General features: G+C 62.9%; 4 protein-coding genes across 4 annotated transcripts; all 4 read right to left on the reverse strand.

Moving 5' to 3' along the window:
* Positions 1-1,115: 1,115 nt before the first annotated feature.
* Positions 1,116-4,877, reverse strand: LMJF_15_1190 (conserved hypothetical protein; the record flags this gene model as incomplete). The annotated part of the gene is made up of 1 exon (XM_001681981.1): positions 1,116-4,877. One exon carries the CDS (start codon positions 4,875-4,877, stop codon positions 1,116-1,118), a length of 3,762 nt encoding a protein of 1,253 aa, XP_001682033.1.
* Positions 4,878-5,732: 855 nt separating this feature from the next.
* On the reverse strand, positions 5,733-13,802 carry LMJF_15_1200 (putative protein kinase; the record flags this gene model as incomplete). The annotated part of the gene is made up of 1 exon (XM_001681982.1): positions 5,733-13,802. One exon carries the CDS (start codon positions 13,800-13,802, stop codon positions 5,733-5,735), a length of 8,070 nt encoding a protein of 2,689 aa, XP_001682034.1.
* A 2,553-nt stretch (positions 13,803-16,355) lies between these two features.
* On the reverse strand, positions 16,356-16,691 carry LMJF_15_1203 (60S acidic ribosomal protein P2; the record flags this gene model as incomplete). Its single annotated transcript, XM_001681983.1, has 1 exon — positions 16,356-16,691. One exon carries the CDS (start codon positions 16,689-16,691, stop codon positions 16,356-16,358), a length of 336 nt encoding a protein of 111 aa, XP_001682035.1.
* A 1,024-nt stretch (positions 16,692-17,715) lies between these two features.
* On the reverse strand, positions 17,716-18,051 carry LMJF_15_1207 (60S acidic ribosomal protein P2; the record flags this gene model as incomplete). The annotated part of the gene is made up of 1 exon (XM_001681984.1): positions 17,716-18,051. One exon carries the CDS (start codon positions 18,049-18,051, stop codon positions 17,716-17,718), a length of 336 nt encoding a protein of 111 aa, XP_001682036.1.
* Positions 18,052-18,538: the final 487 nt, after the last annotated feature.

An 18,538-nucleotide genomic window follows, 5' to 3' on the forward strand; every position in this document is an offset into this window, starting at 1 on the left:
CAAGAGAGAAAGCAAGAAGGCAAGACTGGCGCACACGTACGCACGTCTGCGCGACCCCTTCCAGCAATCTGCCGACGCGCCAGGAGACGCACACGAACGCAGCACGGACACCCGTGCACATGAGCACCGCCATATAGGAGCGTGCCACGGTCAGGGAGAGGGAGAGGAGGGAGAGCGCGGAAGCCCGAGAAAGTGCACGTTGGGACAGGAGAGGTGGACGAGAGGCAAAGGGCCGGCGTGCTGCGGGCGCGTTCATGGGCGTGTGCCTCTCCACGCCGGCTTCGCCCGCTTTTCATTACGATGCTGGATCGCGATCCGAGCACTCGAACACGCTGCTCTACCTCCCTGCACAGGAGAGAGGGAGGGGGAGGGGTGCGACGGAGTCACGCAGGCGCCGTCCCTCCCCCATATCGATTCAGGATCGCAGCGATAACCACCTGTGCACCGGGTGCGTGTCTGGTGCACACGCACCGACTCGAGTCGAACACGCTGTGGCGACAACGGCTTCCATGACCGTGCTCACTATGAGGAGAAAAGAAAATACGAACCGAGAAAACAAGAAGTAGTCCCGCTTATCATCACCACCCAAAGAGCAGGAAGGGGGTACGTGGGTGGTTCAGTGGGTGGGTGGTAGCAGACTGAGGCATGCGCCGTGCGCTTACTACGCAGATGCTATACCGACGTACACCCACACCCACACAGGCGGGTAGGCAGAGAACACAACACCGTTGCTCAACGGTTAAACGATGACGTAAACTGCGATCGACATTTCTCCAGCCCCACACGCTACCCAACCCGCACACGCACGTCCATTGCGGACGCCTATGCCGGACGCACTGCATGAGAGTCAACGGGAAAGCAATACACACACACACACACACACACACACACACACAAGAAAAACAAAGCCGCCTATGCACATGTGCCTCTGCATGGACGCAAGAGGGAGTACAGGCGAGGCGCCGAGCACTCCCGGCACTGCGCACTACCCGAGAACAACAACGGGAAGGCGTCCAAGAAAAGAGAAGTGACGAGGGCGAGGACGATATGGGAGGAGCACGCCGAAACAGCGAAGGATATGCCGCGCGTGTGCTTGTGGCCTGCTGCGCGATCCTTTACAGCAGCACGTTCTCCAAGATGCCACGAGCAATCGCGTAGAGCGGCGGCACGCCCTCCTGCGGGCTCATGGGCGCCGACAGCGTCGCACCGCCAGCCGGCAGCCGGTGCGTCCGCCGCGCCTCCATCTCAGCATCGTTCTGCGCGAGGGGGAGATCACTCGTGTAGTAGGCGAAGCGCGTCGTCAGCCCGGGGTGGGCGATGCCTTGTCGGTAGAAGTCCTCGATGACACGCGCAAAGTACGACCCCTCCATCTCCGTCCCGACGCAGCGCCACACTTGCTGGTAGTACCGCAAGAGGGACACGTTCTGCAGCATCGTTCCCGTCACGGTCAACACCTTGCCGTGGTGCACCTTGACACGCGGGCCGGCCAGCTCCTGCAGCCGCTGCGCCGTGAGATCTTGGTTGCGGCAGTTGCGCAGCTCGTCCTGGTTGTCCTCAAGGATAAGCGAGGACTTGGAGAGGAGGACGTGGCTAGCAAGCTGGATGTCGCCGCGCTTGCCGGTGAGGCCGCCGGCCTTGCCCATGACACTGACGCTGCGGATGCGCTTGCCAAAGGCGCTGAATATCACGCGGCAGATGCCCTCGGCCTGCGCGCCAAACGCAAAGTCCATGTTGATGAGGAAGTGCTGCTGGCGCCGGCCATTCCTGCCGTGGTGGCCCATGGGGGCCCCGCCGGGCGTGCTGAGGCTCTCATTTGCACTCGCCGGCCCATCGAAACCGGTGGGGCTGAGCTCGCCGCCAGCGTCGCCATCGCCGTCTAGCGGCTCCGCGCCAACCGCGGCGTTGGCTGAGATGCTCTTTCTGCCGCTCGTCATCATGCACACCGGCATGCACACCAGCGAGCCCTCCGAGGAGCGCCGCCAGATCGGCTTGCATACCTGCGACCACGTCGGCACTGGCGAGGAGCTTGCCTCGCTTTTGCCTTCCCCGCTGTCGCTCTTGGTCGCCTCCACGTAGTGCGCGTGCATCGCATCGCGTATCGCTTCATCAATCGTGTTGAAGTTGAGCAGGTGCACCGGAATAACGTCCACCTGCAGCCCCGTCATGGCCGTGTCTTGCAGCACCGTGATGCCGCTCTGCTCGAGGCTGCGGTTGTACTCCTCCTTCAAGTCCGGCCGCTCATTCTGCAAGAAACCTGTGAGGGCGGCGTAGAGCATGTCATCCACGCTGTGCCACTCCTCCGGCCGCCCTAGTCGCTTGCTCTCGGAGAGGCGCACGTAGTCCAGGATTTCATTGCGATACTTGCGGATGAAGCTGCAGAGCAGATTCTTGATGCAGTGGGTGTTGCTGCTGATGACGTCGATGCAAAGGTCGTCTGGCAGCGCGGAGAAGCGGTCAAGCCCGAGCTTCTCGAGCACGCAACCGCGCAGGTTCAGGGCCCACTCATGGAAGGGGTTTGTCTGGAACTTAAGGGACAGGCTCGGATCGACGCGCACGTTGTACTCTTCCCGGTGCATCATGACCTCGTAAAGACGCAGGAGCGTGTTATGCCCCCAGTTGCGCAGCAGGCCAGCCTGCTCCCCCTCCGTAAGCGGCATGCGCTTCAGGATCGTCTGCACGCGCTGCATCTCGGCGTCACGTGTGACACCGTCGGCTGCCAGGTACTTGCCCTCCAGCTCCTCCTGCTCGCGCTGCCGCAGGTATTCATCAAGCACGTCGATCGCCGGAGGGTGCACCATGCCCTGCATGCGGCCGCGAAGCTTGTTGCTCTCGATGATGTGCACGCACAGCATTGTCAAGAAGTCGAGCAGATCCGTGAAGCCGTCGCGCAGCAGCACAAGCGTCTTTCCCTCCATCCCGAGATGCCACGTGCAGCGACGGCGCTCCCTTGTACGAATGTACGTGATGGCCGTCCGCATACTGCGCGCGCGCGCCAAGCCGTCTGCCGTCTTGCGCGTGTCGGCCGCTCGCGCCTCGACTTTCATGCGGCTGGCAATGAAGGGCGGCAGGGCGTGCACGAGGTCGAAGCAAAAAGTCGAGGTCAGGTTGTCCGGCAGGCGGTTCAGCGCGTAGCCCCACGCGCCGGTGTCAACCTCGTGACTGAACAGCTTCGTGTGAATGACGTTGTGGATGCGGGTGTAGCTCTCCAGGATTGACCACAGCGGTAGGTACTCATTTTGCGCGCTGGTGGGCGAGAAGACGTAGCGGCAGAACTCACGGATGGGGCCAAAGACGTTCATGGAGTCGGTGATGCAGATGCCGACGCCCTGGGCGAAGCGGGGGTTGCCGGAGAGCACCGGCTGCAGCTCCTCGTACGGTAGTAGCGAGACGACCGTCTTGGACATCGCACTGCCGGCGCGGAAGACGTACTGCGAGGTGGAGTTGAAGACGCAGTTCTCGATGCCAAACACTTGCCCTGGACACAAGCTCGCGACGTGGGCGTAGACGGCGTCCGATGGAATGTCGCTGTTCGTGGAGGCGTCCTGCCCGTCGGAGAGTCGGAGGCCGTACGAGGAGAGGCTGCCGTGACGGTCACGGGAGCCGCTCATCGAGCGCAGCTTCATCGACACGCTTTGGTGAGACGCCACGCGAAACGCCTCCTCCATCGCCTTCTGCTCATTGTTAACGGAGTCGATCCGGAAGACGTCCACGCTGCCCCACACCACCACGTACAGGTGCTGAACCGGCGCGCCGCAGTCGAGAATGAGCTCGCCATGAGTGTACTCGCGGTGGAGGGAGAGCGGAACAATGCGCTGCAGGTCCTCGGTATCCAGCAGGGACGTGAGCAGGGCGTGGCGGTAGAGCCAGGTGAGCTCCTCCTCCGTCTGCGCTGCGTGCCCCTTCGCCACGATGCACTCCATGACGCGGTTGCTGCGCACCTGCAGCGATGCATCCGAGTGGAAGAAGGTGCTAGGGGAGACGATGGAGTCGTCGTCGTCGCGCCAGTCCATCGCCCTGTGGCTGCGCCGTGTCCCTGTTGTCGCCTCGCTCGGCGCGTCGTCGACGTCGCTGTCGTTTAAGCTGCTGTCCACGTTCTCCTGATCAATCATCTCCGCCGCCCGAACGGCGGCCCTCACGGCCTGTGCAATGCTGTGCCCCGTGCGCTCATCCTCAGTGCCGGACCCCACGGAGGGTTTGACGACGTTGCTCTGCTGCAAGCTGGAGCGCACGTGGATTACAGCCCGTTGCAGCGCCTCCAGCGCGTTCTGCTGGATGGGAGTGTTCTCGCCGCGCGGGTCCAGCGAGGCTGTCGTGGACACCGTCAGCGGAGTGGCAGAGCGACTACTGTCGCCGCCGATGTGTCGCGAAGGGGGCGACGTGCTCATGTCTCGCTTGGTTCTGCGCAGCCCTACCGCCTGTTCCTGCGAAAAGAGGGCGGAGCTGCTGCGCACGATAGTGTCCGCCACAGCGATGGACTGATGCTGGCATGCGGCGCTGCCGCCGGCGAGGGATGTGGGAAGGGGTGTCGCTGTCAGCGGCGCTGAGGTGCGGAACGATGGAAGCAGGCTGGTTTGCGAGCGCGAGGGGGGCTGCGGCGGCACGGCGCTGGTGGTGCTGGACATGTCTTGGTTCGTACTCGACCCCACTGCGCACGTCAAGGAGCTATGGCCATCCGGTGTTAGGGTTGCAGATATGTCTGGAAAGGGGACCGCCGTCCTCGTCGCCTCGGATGCATCAAGGTGCTTCATCGACTCGCAGCAGGGGGCCACGCCCGTGATGGCTGCATCGCCTGCGGTGTGGTGCATGGAGCTGATACCGGAGACGGAAGAGATGCAGGTGCGGATGTTGTTATTGCTTCCGTTGCCGTGGGCGGACATTGCTTCGGCCGCCGTGTGACACGTACGCTATTCGTGCTCGTCTGCTTGTTCGCTGGGAAGAGAGAGAGAGAGAGAGTCGACGGGGCGGGGTGTGACCTCTATACACACGCACACACACAGACAGACGACAAAACAGAACAAATGTGTGATGCCGAACGATAAATGATGTCTTAGCGGAAAGCAGGAAGCTACTTTTGCGGGGCAGTGCGTGATGCGACACGTTTTAGGGGGAGGGGAGGGAGCCAGTGGCGGAAGAGGGAGACGTTGTGAACGGGAGTCGATGGAGCGGAGCCTGCAAGAACGCGGAGGGATGTTGGCAGGGCGGCGCGCGCGGGTCATGTGCGCATAAGCTTCTTCCACGCACCGACAGGTGCACTCGTCGCCACATACTGACAGGGCTAGGAGTGCTGAGGAGGGCCCGTTCAACTGCCATCTATCAGCACATCCACGTGAGATGCTACCGTTGAGGAAGAGGTGAGAGACGTCGACGGCGCTGCCCTTGCGTGTATATGCTTTGTGCGCACGGTGTGCGGCTGCAGATTCACACATAATTTCTCTGAATTCGGGTGCCGCCGGCGAGAAGACACGAGCAAAACCCCTCCGAAGGGGCAAGAAGAAGGGAGGGGGTGGGGCGTGCCGATTCTGAGGCGGGCACTCGAGCAACTGCACGGAGGAGGGTGGCGGTGGTGGTGGTGGTGGTGGGGCGGGTCACGACGCGCGTACCCATGGGCGTACGCGTGGGCGCAAGCGCACAGCCAGGCGGGGTCGAACGAACGGAAATGCCAAAACGCCAGCAGCAATACCAAGCACGAAACAAGAAGAGCAACAACACGAGAGAGAGACGCACGCATCTGTCTAGGAGGGCTGCGCTACGTTCGCCGTCGCTGGCCCCCGCAGTGAGAAGGACGACACCTCGTCCAGCAGCAGACTTACCCGCCACAGCATCTTGCGCAGCAGCACCTCTACATTCACATCGTCGCAGCCGCTGCTGGCGCGGTGCCCGGACGAGTTGGGTGAGAGTGGCGTGTCAAACCACATTGTGGCATCTTGGTACACCGGACCCCCTTCCGCCTCGGCGTCGTCCTCCGTTGGCCACCGAGGATTGCTGCGCTGCTTCGACAGCGGCGGCGATGCTCGCATCGACAGCGGGTTGGCCTTGCCCTGCCTCGATTGCGAAACTGTCGCGGGCGTCGTACAGGAAGACAGCGGACGTGGCAGCTTGGCAGGAGAGGTGTCGACTCTAGTGCTGCTCACAGACGCAGGCGAGGGCAGGGGAGAGCTGAGGGAGCTGTGAAGGGTTGTGAGCTGTGTTGCGCTTTGCAGTGGTGCGGCTTGGACGGTCGTGATGGGGGCGGAAGACGGCGCGTGATCGAAACCGTCCTGCACCCCAGTGATGGAGTCACCACTCTTTCGCCGACACTGGTGCTGCTGTTGCTGGCGCCGCCGCACCTGCAACTGCGACAGCACATCCTGCAACGATGCTTCGATGCGCTGCAGGTAGGTGAAAACCGTCGAGTCGGCTTTGGAGGCGAGGTTGCTGAAGGGCAGCGCGTCTCCTACTTCGGCGCCGTGACGGTCTTCGCTGGCGCCTGCGGCAGCGTCGGCACTTCTCGCGAGGCGTTGCTGTGAGACCCGCTCGTGAGCCGCGGAGAGGGTCTCGGCTGTGGGGTAGGATAGACTTTGCGCCGATGAGCACCGCGAAAACCCCGAGCGCATCGAGCCGAAGGCGGCGCTGGTCAGGTCGTCGTCGTCGTCATCGTCCTCGCGACGCACGGCGGCGTCTGCCGCTCGCCGTCGCTGACCATCTCCCTGGTGCTCATCGGCCATCATCAGGTAGACGCTGCCCTCGTTGCTCGGCGGTGCTGTGAGGTGGATATTGCTTGCGTTGCCACCTCCCACACCGCCCCGACCGCCTCCAGCAACGTGGCGCCGCCGCTGCTGCCACACGGCTCGCACATTACTCGTCGAGAAGGTGGGGAAGACTGGCGCCGGCGCTACCACCGCCACGTTTGCGTAGCTCTGCTGCAGCAGAGTGCTGTTACTCGTCTCACCAGCCATGCCGCCTGTGGCGCTGCCGTCTGCGGAGGCGACGCTTGACCACGTGGCGAGACTGACTAGAGAGGCTGAGACAGGGCCGCCGGCCATCGACCCGGTCAATTTTGTGACGCTAGTGTGTGGGGAGAGGAGCGGCGCCGACGACCGATCCTCCACCACGAAAAACGACTGGTTTGTTATGGGTGGCCGCGCGCGACGCTGGCGGTGCGACGACGCGGCAACCCCCACAAGCGGTACGCTGTCGCCGCGCGGCGTCATGCTGGTGGTGCCGTCGTCCGAGGTGTACGAGACGGAACCCAGCTGGCTCAAGACAGGGTGAGTGGAGCGAGAGGCAGCCGTGGGTGCCGCTCCGGTGGACAGCGGCTTCGGCGGTGGTGACTGCAGTGGCAGCAATGTAGTCCCAGCGTGCTGCACCCCACTGTCGCCGCCTTCGGTCGATGCCGGCTCGCCCGATCCATGCGCTTCCAGCGGACTTCGCGCGGAGGGGCTGCGACTCATTGCCCCGCCCCGCCGCCGCGATGGCGTCTCCGGTACATCGCCGCGCTCTTCACTTTGCCCTGCCACCGTCAGTGGGCTCGCCACGCCGACCATGCAGTCGGTGCGACACTCCCCTTCTCTGTTGCTGCTCAGCGTCGCGTGACTTTGCACACTGCCCGACCTCTCCGCACGCAGAAACGTTCTGGAGGGCAGCCGTACCATGCTGCCAGCGCTGCTGGCCGTCTCGACGCACACCGCATTGCTCGTGTGCCAGTTCGCGGCGAGGTTGCTGAGGAAATCATTCGCCGCGCTGTTCAGCACCTTGTCCATGTTGGTGCCCATAAAGCTGATGCTCCTGTTGAAGCTGAAGAAAGAGTAGTTGCCCGGCGGCTGCGTGAAGGACGCGTTGGCGAGGCCTGCGGCACTGCTGGGGCTCAGCACATGATCACTCGCGTCACCAAGGGTGGAGAACGGCGCGCGCGAGGCGGCGGTAGCTTCCGTCGCCGCCGCTGCGGCAACACCAGGACTGCCTTCAGCGGAGGCGTCGTCTCCGTGCTGCTCGCCCTTTCTGTTCCGCGGCACTGCTACACTCATCATGCTCGAAAGCCGACCAAACGGCACGATGTTGCCGGCCTCATCCAGCCGCACGTTGCGGCGCCGACCAGGAAAGCTGGGGGTGTAGCCAACGGCCTCGCTGCCAGTTGGCCGTGGCTCCGTGCGAGCTGTCGTGGCAGTGCCTCTCCGCCGTACAGTGCCGCCTTGATGCGCGGGCGCCTCGCTGCGTGCATCGGCCGTGTTAAGCGCACGGCCACTGCTGCTGCTGCTGCTGCTGCTGTTGCTGTCCGACGACGTTGCGAAGAAGTCTTTCTCGGCACTGTTTGTGGTGGTGGTGGTGCTGTCGGGGCCGTGTCGCGGATGCGAGGGCTTCAGCATTGGCGGTGTCAGTGTTGCTTGCGGACGCGACCGCGTCTTGGAGCGCTTCTTCGGGGTCGGGGAGAGGTCATACGCGTCCTCTGTTTGTGGGTTGCGCGCGTCCGGCTCGGCCTCGTTGTTTTCGCCAGCGACGCCTATGACGGGGTCGCGGTGCGCACCTTCGCCGCCCGCGGGCGTCATCGCCTTCGAATTTGCATTCAACTCTGAAGACGACGAGGATGAGCTCGTGGAGAAGTCCCACCTGCGCAGGTAGCGCGTGAAGGTCGATGTTGCTTGATTCAAGCTGCCGTCCGCGGAGGTGACTATATTGACCAGTGACGCCCCCGCACTTGCCCCGGCAGGCCTCGCGCCATCGGGGCTCTCGGAGGCGCCGCCCGTGGTCAGCGCCACCGTGTCGCTGCGTCGTGTGACGTCCTTGTCGGACTCGTCATCGTCTCCCGCCGCTGCCGCTGCGGTTGCCGCCGCCGTTGTTGTGGCTGCTATACCCCGGCGCCGCTTCTCGTGAGTTGCCTCCTCGACCTCGGCGGCAGGCGCCGCGTTCGAGAAGACCGTCGACATCGGTTCACTCGCGCTGGCGCTGGAGCTGCTTCCGGAGCTGAAGAAGTCGGAGGCGAGTCGACTCACCTTGAGGCGGTTACGCCACTTCTCAAGCTTTTCTGCCTCTTCAGGCTCCTGGAAGGCAACAAACTTGTTCAGCACGTGCAGCAGCTGCGCCCGCTTCAGCGCCATCACGGCGGAGTTGCGGTCGCTATGCGTCGACTCACTAAACAGGCACATCTGCAGCAGTTCCTGCGCAGTAGCACGCTGGCTCGGGTCGGGGTTCAGGCACGCGGAGACGAACTCCACGATGGAGGGGTGACACTTGAAGAGCGGCGACAGGTCGGGGACGTCCGTCAGCGACGTGATAAAGTTTGTCAAGCCGGCCGGCCCCTTGATTGTCTTGATGTGCGCAAACGGCGGCTTGTTCGTTGCCATCTCCATGGCGACACAGCCGAGGGACCAGATGTCGGAAGGAAAACTGTAGCCAATTCGGTTGCCATCCTCGTCCTCTTCCCCAGCCGACATGCACTCAGGCGACATGTAGAGCGGACTGCCTTGCATCACGTACAGCAGCTCCCCCTCGTTCACCGTCCGCGCCGTGCCAAAGTCGCCGATCTTGCACTTGCCATCGTTGCTCAGCAGCACGTTGGCTGTCTTGATGTCACCGTGGACGTAGTGCTGCGAGTGTATGTACGCAAGCCCCTCCACTACATCCCGTAGCAGCGCCCGCAGCTCCGCGTACTCAAGCCGGCCCTTTGTTTTGAGGAGGGACTGCAGCGTGCCGCCGCCGGCGAACTCCATAAACACCCGAATCACCTTCTGCTCCTTGCTCTCCTCGCAGTAGAAGTAGTGGATGATGTTGGGGTGCTGCAGGTTGCACATCGTGCTGACCTCCTGCACAAACTGCTCAATCTTGGCGTCGTTATTGCCCACCCGCATCTCCTTCACGGCCATCTTGCCGCCCGTCAGCACATCGTACGCCTCATACACCTCCCCAGAAGACCCTTTCCCAAGGAGGGCGCCGTGACGCCAGGCACCGCGGCTGTTGCGCGCCAGCGTCTCACGTGTCTGCTCAATGCGCAGTCGTTCCAGCTTCACGACGGCCGACTTCTCCTCTGCGCGACGGATCGCCTTCATGGCCTGGACAGGGGTGCATGGCTTCTTTAGCGTGATGAAGCCGGATGCCGCATACGTGTCTCTGCTGACGAGGTCGAAGTTCGTGGAGGTGATGATGACGGCCATGTGCCGCAGCATCTCGCGCAGCCGCGTGATGGGGTCGCGCTCGTGCAGGAAGGTGATGGCGGACTGCTGCAGGTCAATGATGAGAATATCGGCAACCCCGACGAGGCCCATGATGTCCTCGAAGGTGAAGGCAGTCAGCACGGCGTGGTGGCGCTCCCACAAGAATGAAGACAGCATAATGCGGTGAGCCGGCGTGTCCTCGGTGAGGCAGGTGGTGTAGCTGAAGTTCGGTTGCCCAGACACGGTGGCGACGGTCCCGGCCGCCGACATGTTCGACAGCCCGCTGCTCTCGCAAGCGGGGCTGTTCGCGAGCGACACACTCGCGGCAGCAGCTGCTGCGGCTGCAGAGGTGGGAGGTCCGACACCGCTGCTCATCCCCGCCAGCGACGCCAGCTGACCTGCGCCGGTGGAGTCGGCCAAGGTGCTCAGCGACGCTTCTATGGAGGCATTCTCGGCGTCCTGCTCGCTCGCCGGCATAAAGGGGATGAGAAAGGCGATGTTTGAGTCTTGCGGGTTGCGAAGCATGCGCAGCGTGCCGCCCTGATCCTCGACGGCGCGCTGGACGCGGCGCAGCTTGCGCCGCAGCCGAGGCTGCAGGGTGCTTCGCAGCGCCATGGACGTCTCCGCGTCGTTGTCGCTGTCGTCGCCGCTGTCGTCGTCGACGCTCATCGTGGTGACGGAGTCGTCGTGCCTCTTCAGTGACGAGTCGAAGAACTGCGCGATCGCCTTCGGCATGCCGTCGCCGGTCAGGTTGAAGTTGACCACCAGAAACTCGAGCCCGTTTTTCTCTGTGACAGTGATCATGATGGTGATGATGCTGCCGCCGGGGTCGCTGTACCTAAGGCACAACTTCATGGCGTAGCGCAGACACTCCGGCAACAAGTTGGCGTCTAGGTAGGCACGCTCGGACGGGAGCCCTTCAAAGCGCTGCCGCACGGAAATGCCGCGGCTCACGCACTCGCCACCAAAGTCCATGATGATGTGCCCCATCATTTGCCGGATGTTGACCACACGCAGCCGCTCCGTTGATACCGTCATGGCACGGTAGGTGGACTCGACGTTGTTGAGAGTCTCCGCGATGCACTCCAGCCGCTCCTCGAAAGTCTGCGTGCCATCCGCCAGAATGGCACGAATTTGGCCAGAGAGCCACTGCGGCTGCTCCAACATCTTCTGTGGCCCCTCTCTGACCTCCTCGCCAAAGCCCAACACCACCTCCGCCGCGTTGCAGCCGGCCGACACGACAGGCGGAGCAATCGTGAGTCGGACGGTCGTCTTCGTGAGACCGTCGCTGCGGGCGAGGGTGAACTGGATCGACTTGGTGTTGGGTCGCTTCAAAAATGCCTCCACCTCGCCGGCGTAGTTGCGTGCAGCGTTGATAGCTTTGTACATGCACTGCTGCTCCCGCTCCGAGAGAAGGAAGGAGTAAATATTCTGCCCCACCGCCTCCCCCGCCGAGTAGCTTGTCAGCCTCTCCAGCACGGAGTTCCAGTACATGATGAGGCCATCCTCGCGGAGGGCCAGCACAGCCACCTCCTTCCCCGTGATCGGTGCAAACGGAAACCGCAGTAGCGCCTTGGGCAGCGCGGCCGAGTCCCGCGCTGCCGTCCTGCGTTGCCCCTGCGTGTCGGCACCGTCCCCGGCGGCCGAATCGCTCTTGGCGGCACCTCCACCACTAACGCCGCCAGCTTTGCCGGCAGTATCACCCTTGCCGTGGAGTAGCGGCAGCGGCGCACTGAGCAGCACCTCTCCATGCGGATCGATGTCCCCGATCGCTGTCCGCTGATCGCGCGAGGCAACGCGGCGATGCTTGCGCGACGACTCGATGCGGTTGAGCTCGGTGCGCACGCTCTCGTCCGCCACCTCGGCGACGTAATACTTTTCGTAGGTGGACGAGGTGGCGACAAACTCCTTCAGGCGGTCTTGTATAGGCCCAACAATGAGCTCGAAGTGCTCGCGGCTGATGCAAGCCGTCCGAACCTCGCGCGACGTCGCTACAACATCCGCCACGGTGAGGTGGTTGAAGAGGAACTCGAGCTCGCCGACGACGTCGCCGTCGCGCAGGCGCACCACCTCAACTCGGCGGCCACTGTTCCGCCCAACCACCTTTACTTCACCTTCAATGATAAAGTGCATGTAGTTCCCTGGCGACCCGAAGCGGATGATCGTCTTGCCGCGCTGGTACACCCGCGTCTCGAGCGCCTCGGCAATCTTCATGCGCTCAAAGTCCGGCAGGCACCGCAGAAAAGGCACGTTCGTCGTCAGCTTCTCAAACTTGCGCCGCTTCTGCAACGCGCTCGTCATGACAGCGCGGTGGTAGCTCGCCTCATCGAGCGTGTAGAGCACGCACCGCGTCACGCACCGGACAGTCGCGGCGCACATGGCCTGCTTGTACATGAGCTCCAGCTCGCCAAAGGTCCCGCCCGGCTGCAGCGGGCCGAGCGACTTGCCGTTCTTGATGGCTTCGCACGTGCCCTCGCCGACGAGGTAGAGCTTCTCCGTCGTCGCTTGGCCCTGCTCCAAGATGGCCGCGCCGGCCGCGTGCACCTCCTTGTCCATCGCCTTTAGGACGCTCTCCAGGGTGTCTGCCTCCAGAGAGGAGAAGCTGTGGCAGCGGCGTAGTAGTCGCCGTAGCTGCTGCTCTTCCGCCGGGGACTTGGGCACAACGCGCAGCGGGGGCAGCGCCGTGGCCGGCGAATCTTCGCCGATTATCTCCGGTGGCGGCATGCATGGCGCCGCCGATACCGCGAGACGCCGACCTTGGCATTGGCCGCCAGTTGGAAGTGCCGGCGATTCGCACAGCATGGGGGTCGCGTCGCTGAGCTGGGAGGCGCTGGCCGCCATGAAGGCCGATAGGGGGTCGTCCTGCTGCTTTGATTGCCGCTGCTCTTCCTCACGCGTGCCGAGAGACGAGCGGGAGTTGAAGGAGATGTCCATTGGCCCACCGAGGCCGCGCGTGGATCTGTTGTGCGGGGCCACGTCCTCCGACGGCTGCGCTGACGATGGGGACTCTTGCGCACTGGGCGACGTCGCGCCTCGCCGCGAGTGCAGGAAGGAGAGACCGGCGAGTGCCTCGAGGCTGGTGATATCTCGGCGCGACATGGCGCTCGAACGCCGACGCTGCATCATGCTCATCGAGGCCACCGTGCTCTGCGATGCGTTTGTGTACGATGCTACGTCGCGCGACGACCCCGTAAACGTCGTGGCACTGACATTCACCGGCGTCTCGCTCGTCCCTTGCGTCTCCAACGCTCGGGCGATACGCATCAGCGTTTCCTCGGCGTCCACGTCGCGAAGCAGGTGGATGATGTGCTCCTTGAGGATGTTGTTGTTCTCTGGTGGTTTCAGCAGGCTTGTGAACTCGGCCAGCGCGATGGAGCCGTTGGTGAGGAATGGCTCCTCCTCTCCCTCATTCTCACCGCCGCCACCGGTGTCATCGCCAGCGTGCAAGCTTGACGTAGTCGCCGCGAGTGTGGGGATGACCTTCATTACTACGGAAAGTGGCGCAGAGGCTGCGCTGCTCTTGTTCGTGCTCGCACTTGCCTGCTCGAACGGCGACGCCTCGGTGCGCAGCGGCGGCAACATATCAACCGTGTCACGGTCCGCGTCGGCCTTCGCCCTGTCCGCCGGCTGCTGCTGCTGCTGCTGCGCTCCACTGAGGCGGCGTCCTGCAGGGTCCATCGCTGTGCTTGCCTATGCACGTTAACGGCACAGTTCACGTTGCCCGCAGGGACGAGGTGAGGGAGACGTTGACAGTGCTGCGTATGGGCGGAAGCGTCACTGCACGGCTGCTCTCGTGATGGCCGAGGGAGGATGCGCGCGTGTGCGTGCGTGAGGGGAGGGGAGGGGGGGGGAGAGGAGGAAGGCGGGAGAAGAAGAACACAACACAGCACGTGCACGCACACGGAGGGAGCAAGAATGCAGGCAGCAGTCGACGCGCCTCAGGCAATCACGGCTGCTTTTTCGCAACGTTGTGCAGAGAAAACCCGAGAAGAGGGCACAGAGCACAAGCACGGGAAAGGAGAATCACGTGAGCGACGATGTACGGGATGGTGGAGAGGGTGGCGGCGGCGGGCGGGCGGGGGGGGCAGGGAGGGGCAAGGTGGCAGGCAGGCAGACACACGCGTCTGGCAAGACACACAAAGCCAAGAAGGAGCACAAGTACAGGGGGGAAGGGGGAGGGGCCAGGGCGCGCTTGATGGAAGGCGCAAGCACAGCGACGGGAGAGAAGGCAAGAAAATGTTGTCTTGATCAACACCACCCACAATACAAAACGAAATGAAGGCAGTCAACAACAACAACAACACACACACACACACACACACACACACGCACCTTCCACTCTGCACAGGGCGGCAAGCAACGCACACAGGAGAGTCGGTGCCCGTGTGAGTGCGTGCCGGAGGAGACGCTGTTTCTACACCGTTGCCCGCTGCCGCAACGGCCGCGCAGACACGCACTCGTGATGAACGAGTGCGGAGGCAGAGGGAATAGAAAGGTCAAGGGCGCTGTGTTGGCAGGAGAACAGCGAGAATAATACTAGGTGGATGCTTATGCGCGTGTGTGCTGTGCTTGAGACACGCGTGAGAGAGAGAGAGAGAGCGGGAGTAAGTAAGCGAGTCGAGGTAACGTTCGCCCCACCGGATATGTACTCACTGACAGCTGCAGTTTCCCCGTGTCCCTCGCACACCCGTTCGCGCACTCACGCCCACGCCCATGCACAGATAGACGCGTGCACTTGTGGCAATCTCGCGAAGGAAGCGGCGCGCTAGTTGCACTAGCAGTCCTGCTCAAGCGTTGGTGAGCAGCCACGGATCTATCGATTGGCGACAGTGTTCAATCGTGTCTTCCGCTTGCTGCACGCGCGCGAGAACGGCGCCGGGGACGGTGTAAGGGGGGAGTGAGTGGGGATGACGAGCCGGAAAGATACCGTCGAGTCTCCCCTTGCCTTTTCCGAGAACCATATGCCTCTATGCCTGCACACGTGTCTGCGGGGGCAGGAGGGGGAGGTGGTAGGCAGGGTGTCTCTGTTCGTCCGTTTTCTGGTGTTTTTATGGGTTCGACTGCACGTGTGCGTGCCAGTTCGCCAAATGCCTGAGAGAGACGGCCTCGAGCGTGCGTTGCCGTTACTTCTTTTCTGTTTTCGGGGGGGGGGAGGTGGAGGGGGAGGGGCGTTCTACCCGTCGTCCGCCACGTCCTTCAGCTCTGTAGTCGCGCATGTGCACGGAGACATGGAATCGAGAGTACGCACGGGAGGCGGCGGCAGCAGCACCAGCGGCAAGGATGCGATGTGGGGAGACGTGCAGAGCACATAGATGCACAGAAAGCAACGCATGTCGACAGTGGCGTCGACGACATCATGTGGGAGGAAGTTGAGGGAGAGGCAGTGGCGCGTGCATATGTGTGATGGCCGTGAGGGAGATGAGATGGAGAGCGGTGGGGCTCATGTGAACGTGTTGGGCCGCTCTCACACGGCGATATCCAGAGTTACTCCCGCCTCCTCAGCGCCACGAGACTGGTACCGAGAGAGAGTGTGTGAGCAAGGGAGTGGAGGGCGGCGACGCGGGAAGCGGGGAGCAGCGGGAGTGCCGCCCCCTCTTGCCCCCCTTTTCCTCTCTCTATCGCTCTGCGTTGTCGCACCACCGCCGTGAGAGAGACGTATCCACCCACCCATGCACACACACACACACACACATACACAGGTTAGGCACAGTGAGCATGTCTGTGGGCACCGCTCCGGCGCCCGTCGCTCGTGTGCTGCGCGCCTGTCTTGTGTGTCTGCAGGTATTCTATATATGCCAGATGCTTGTAAGTGCGAAGAAATTATCAAAACACGAAAATAAGTGCACACACACACACACGCGGAGAGGGGTGGGAGAGGATGCAGACAACGACGTCTCGCATCCTCATACACCCCCCTCTCTCCTTCCATTTGCATGTGTCGGTATCGCTTTCGGGGAGAACGCTTTGCCCGTGCGCAGGGACCCCACTCTACTCCGCATTCGCCCCCCCCCCCACTTCTCGCCTCGTGCCCTCTCTCTCGCGCGCGAGCCAGCAGCTCGCTATGGGATGACACGACGTACACGCACACATGCTCACAGAGAGGCGGCAGCCGCGCGCGCGAGAAGACAGAGAGATGATAAGCGACTCGGCTTCCGAGAAGATGAAGGTGGGTAGGAAAGACGCAGGACCTCCGCCGTGTCACATGTCACAACTCGAAACGTGTCGATGGGCTTAGTCGAACAGACCAAAGCCCATGTCGTCGTCGGCCTCCTCCTCGGGCTCGTCCTTCTTCGCGGCGGCGGCAGCCGGGGCCGCATCACCCGCAGCGGAAGCAGTGACGCCAGCAGCGGCACCAGAGCTGGCCGCCGGCATCGCGCTCATCTTCGCGGCGCCCTCCGCGATCAGGGTGGCCACGTCGCGTCCCGTAACGCTCTCCATCACAAAGGCGAGGGTGGCCTGGTCGACGTCGATGTGGACGGCCTTGCAGATGGCCTCCACGTCCGCCTGAGACGGGGACGCCTTGCTCAGGGAGGCCAGAGCGTACGCGGCGAGGTACTTGGTGGACATGGTGGAGAGTGTGCGACTGCGTAGAATGAGACAGAAAGCTTTAGTCCACGTCGACACCCGAAGCAGCGGTGAGTGGCATGCGTATATGCAGATATACGTGTGTTTGTGTGTGTGTGTGTGTGTGGTTGGCACGAATGCGTGCAGGGGGGGGGGAAGACGTTCGATAGAGTTGTGGGCGTGTAAGGAGCAGTAGGAAAGGTTCGTGTAAAGGCATACCGACACAGGCGTGCACACATGGCGGACCAGCAATGTGGGAAGAGCGGGGCCAGGGTGGGGGAGGGAGACGCTCCACGGGGTGCTGCACTGCCAAGAGCGATAGACAGGCATACGCCAACTGCTCGCCATCCGTTCTCTGCCCATCCGCCAGCACCATCATTACACCTCCCCGCCTCTGCCTGCGGAGACTATTCACGTCTCCCTCTCTCTCTCTCTTGCTTTCATCCTTTTCGCTGCGCCGCTGCCACCACATCCTCCCCGCATGGATGACAGGGCTGCACGAGGAAGGGGGATCGACCCATCAACGCGTGCATCGCTCGCCCATCTCACAGCTTTCAGTGTGTGCGTGCGCCCACCCGCCTTCCTCTTCCGCCCTTCCGCTATCCGCCGCGCACATGTCGGTCGCGTGTTCGCTTTCGCTTGTCGCGTGCTTGGGCGCGATGGTGGATGCATGTGCGAGCGACAGAGAAGACCGCGTACCACGACCTTGAAGGGCTGCTTCCGCTGTTGTGAGCACCAACCGTGCCATCCGCATCCCTGATGGCCTCCCTACACAGACACCGCAACACAATCTCGGCGGCGTTTTCCGTGTAGTTAAGACGGCAACAACAACAACAAAAAAAAATGAGCGACACACGCGCGGAAAGAGAGACGGGCGCCCCCCTCTTTAGTCACGGAGCCGCGCATGCCGCAAGGGTTCGACTGGACACGTGCGGGGTCACGCCAGAAGAACCTTTACCGAAACAGCAAGCCCCCCCCGTACCCACCCTTACGTACACGCACACACGCAAACAACGTGTCGATGGGCTTAGTCGAACAGACCAAAGCCCATGTCGTCGTCGGCCTCCTCCTCGGGCTCGTCCTTCTTCGCGGCGGCGGCAGCCGGGGCCGCATCACCCGCAGCGGAAGCAGTGACGCCAGCAGCGGCACCAGAGCTGGCCGCCGGCATCGCGCTCATCTTCGCGGCGCCCTCCGCGATCAGGGTGGCCACGTCGCGTCCCGTAACGCTCTCCATCACAAAGGCGAGGGTGGCCTGGTCGACGTCGATGTGGACGGCCTTGCAGATGGCCTCCACGTCCGCCTGAGACGGGGACGCCTTGCTCAGGGAGGCCAGAGCGTACGCGGCGAGGTACTTGGTGGACATGGTGAAGCGAAGATTCGAAAGTAAGCGATCGTGGGAGGAGGCGTGCGTGAGAAGACTCGGGGAGTCGCAGAGGAACAATACTGGGCAAGATGGGATGGGTGGGATCGAAAGGAGAGAAAAACCGAGAGTGGCGGGTACATGCGGTGCCAGGGGTGGATGGGTAACGGTGGTTGTGGGTGCAGGTACATGTGCCACGTACTAATAGAGAGATGACGCGGCATGGGATGGGATGGCCGGAGCACCGAGAGAGGGTGAATCACTTCAGTGACGTGCATGTGGCGTGGATCATCGACTACGTTCACCGCCCCCCCCCACCGGAAGCATCGACATATGACGCATGGCGGGCGAGGAGGGGGAGAGACGGAGGTGCGGCGTCGACCGGGGCGGGGTGAGACATGGCAGATTGCCTTGCGCAGCGGAGCTTCGCGCGCGCCTCTCTTGGTTCGGTGCTTTCTGTCGTCTTGCGTGGTTGTTTGTCATCGGTGTA

The sequence above is a fragment of the Leishmania major genome, chromosome 15 (assembly GCF_000002725.2).
Source record: "Leishmania major strain Friedlin complete genome, chromosome 15".
NCBI lineage: Eukaryota > Euglenozoa > Kinetoplastea > Trypanosomatida > Trypanosomatidae > Leishmania > Leishmania major.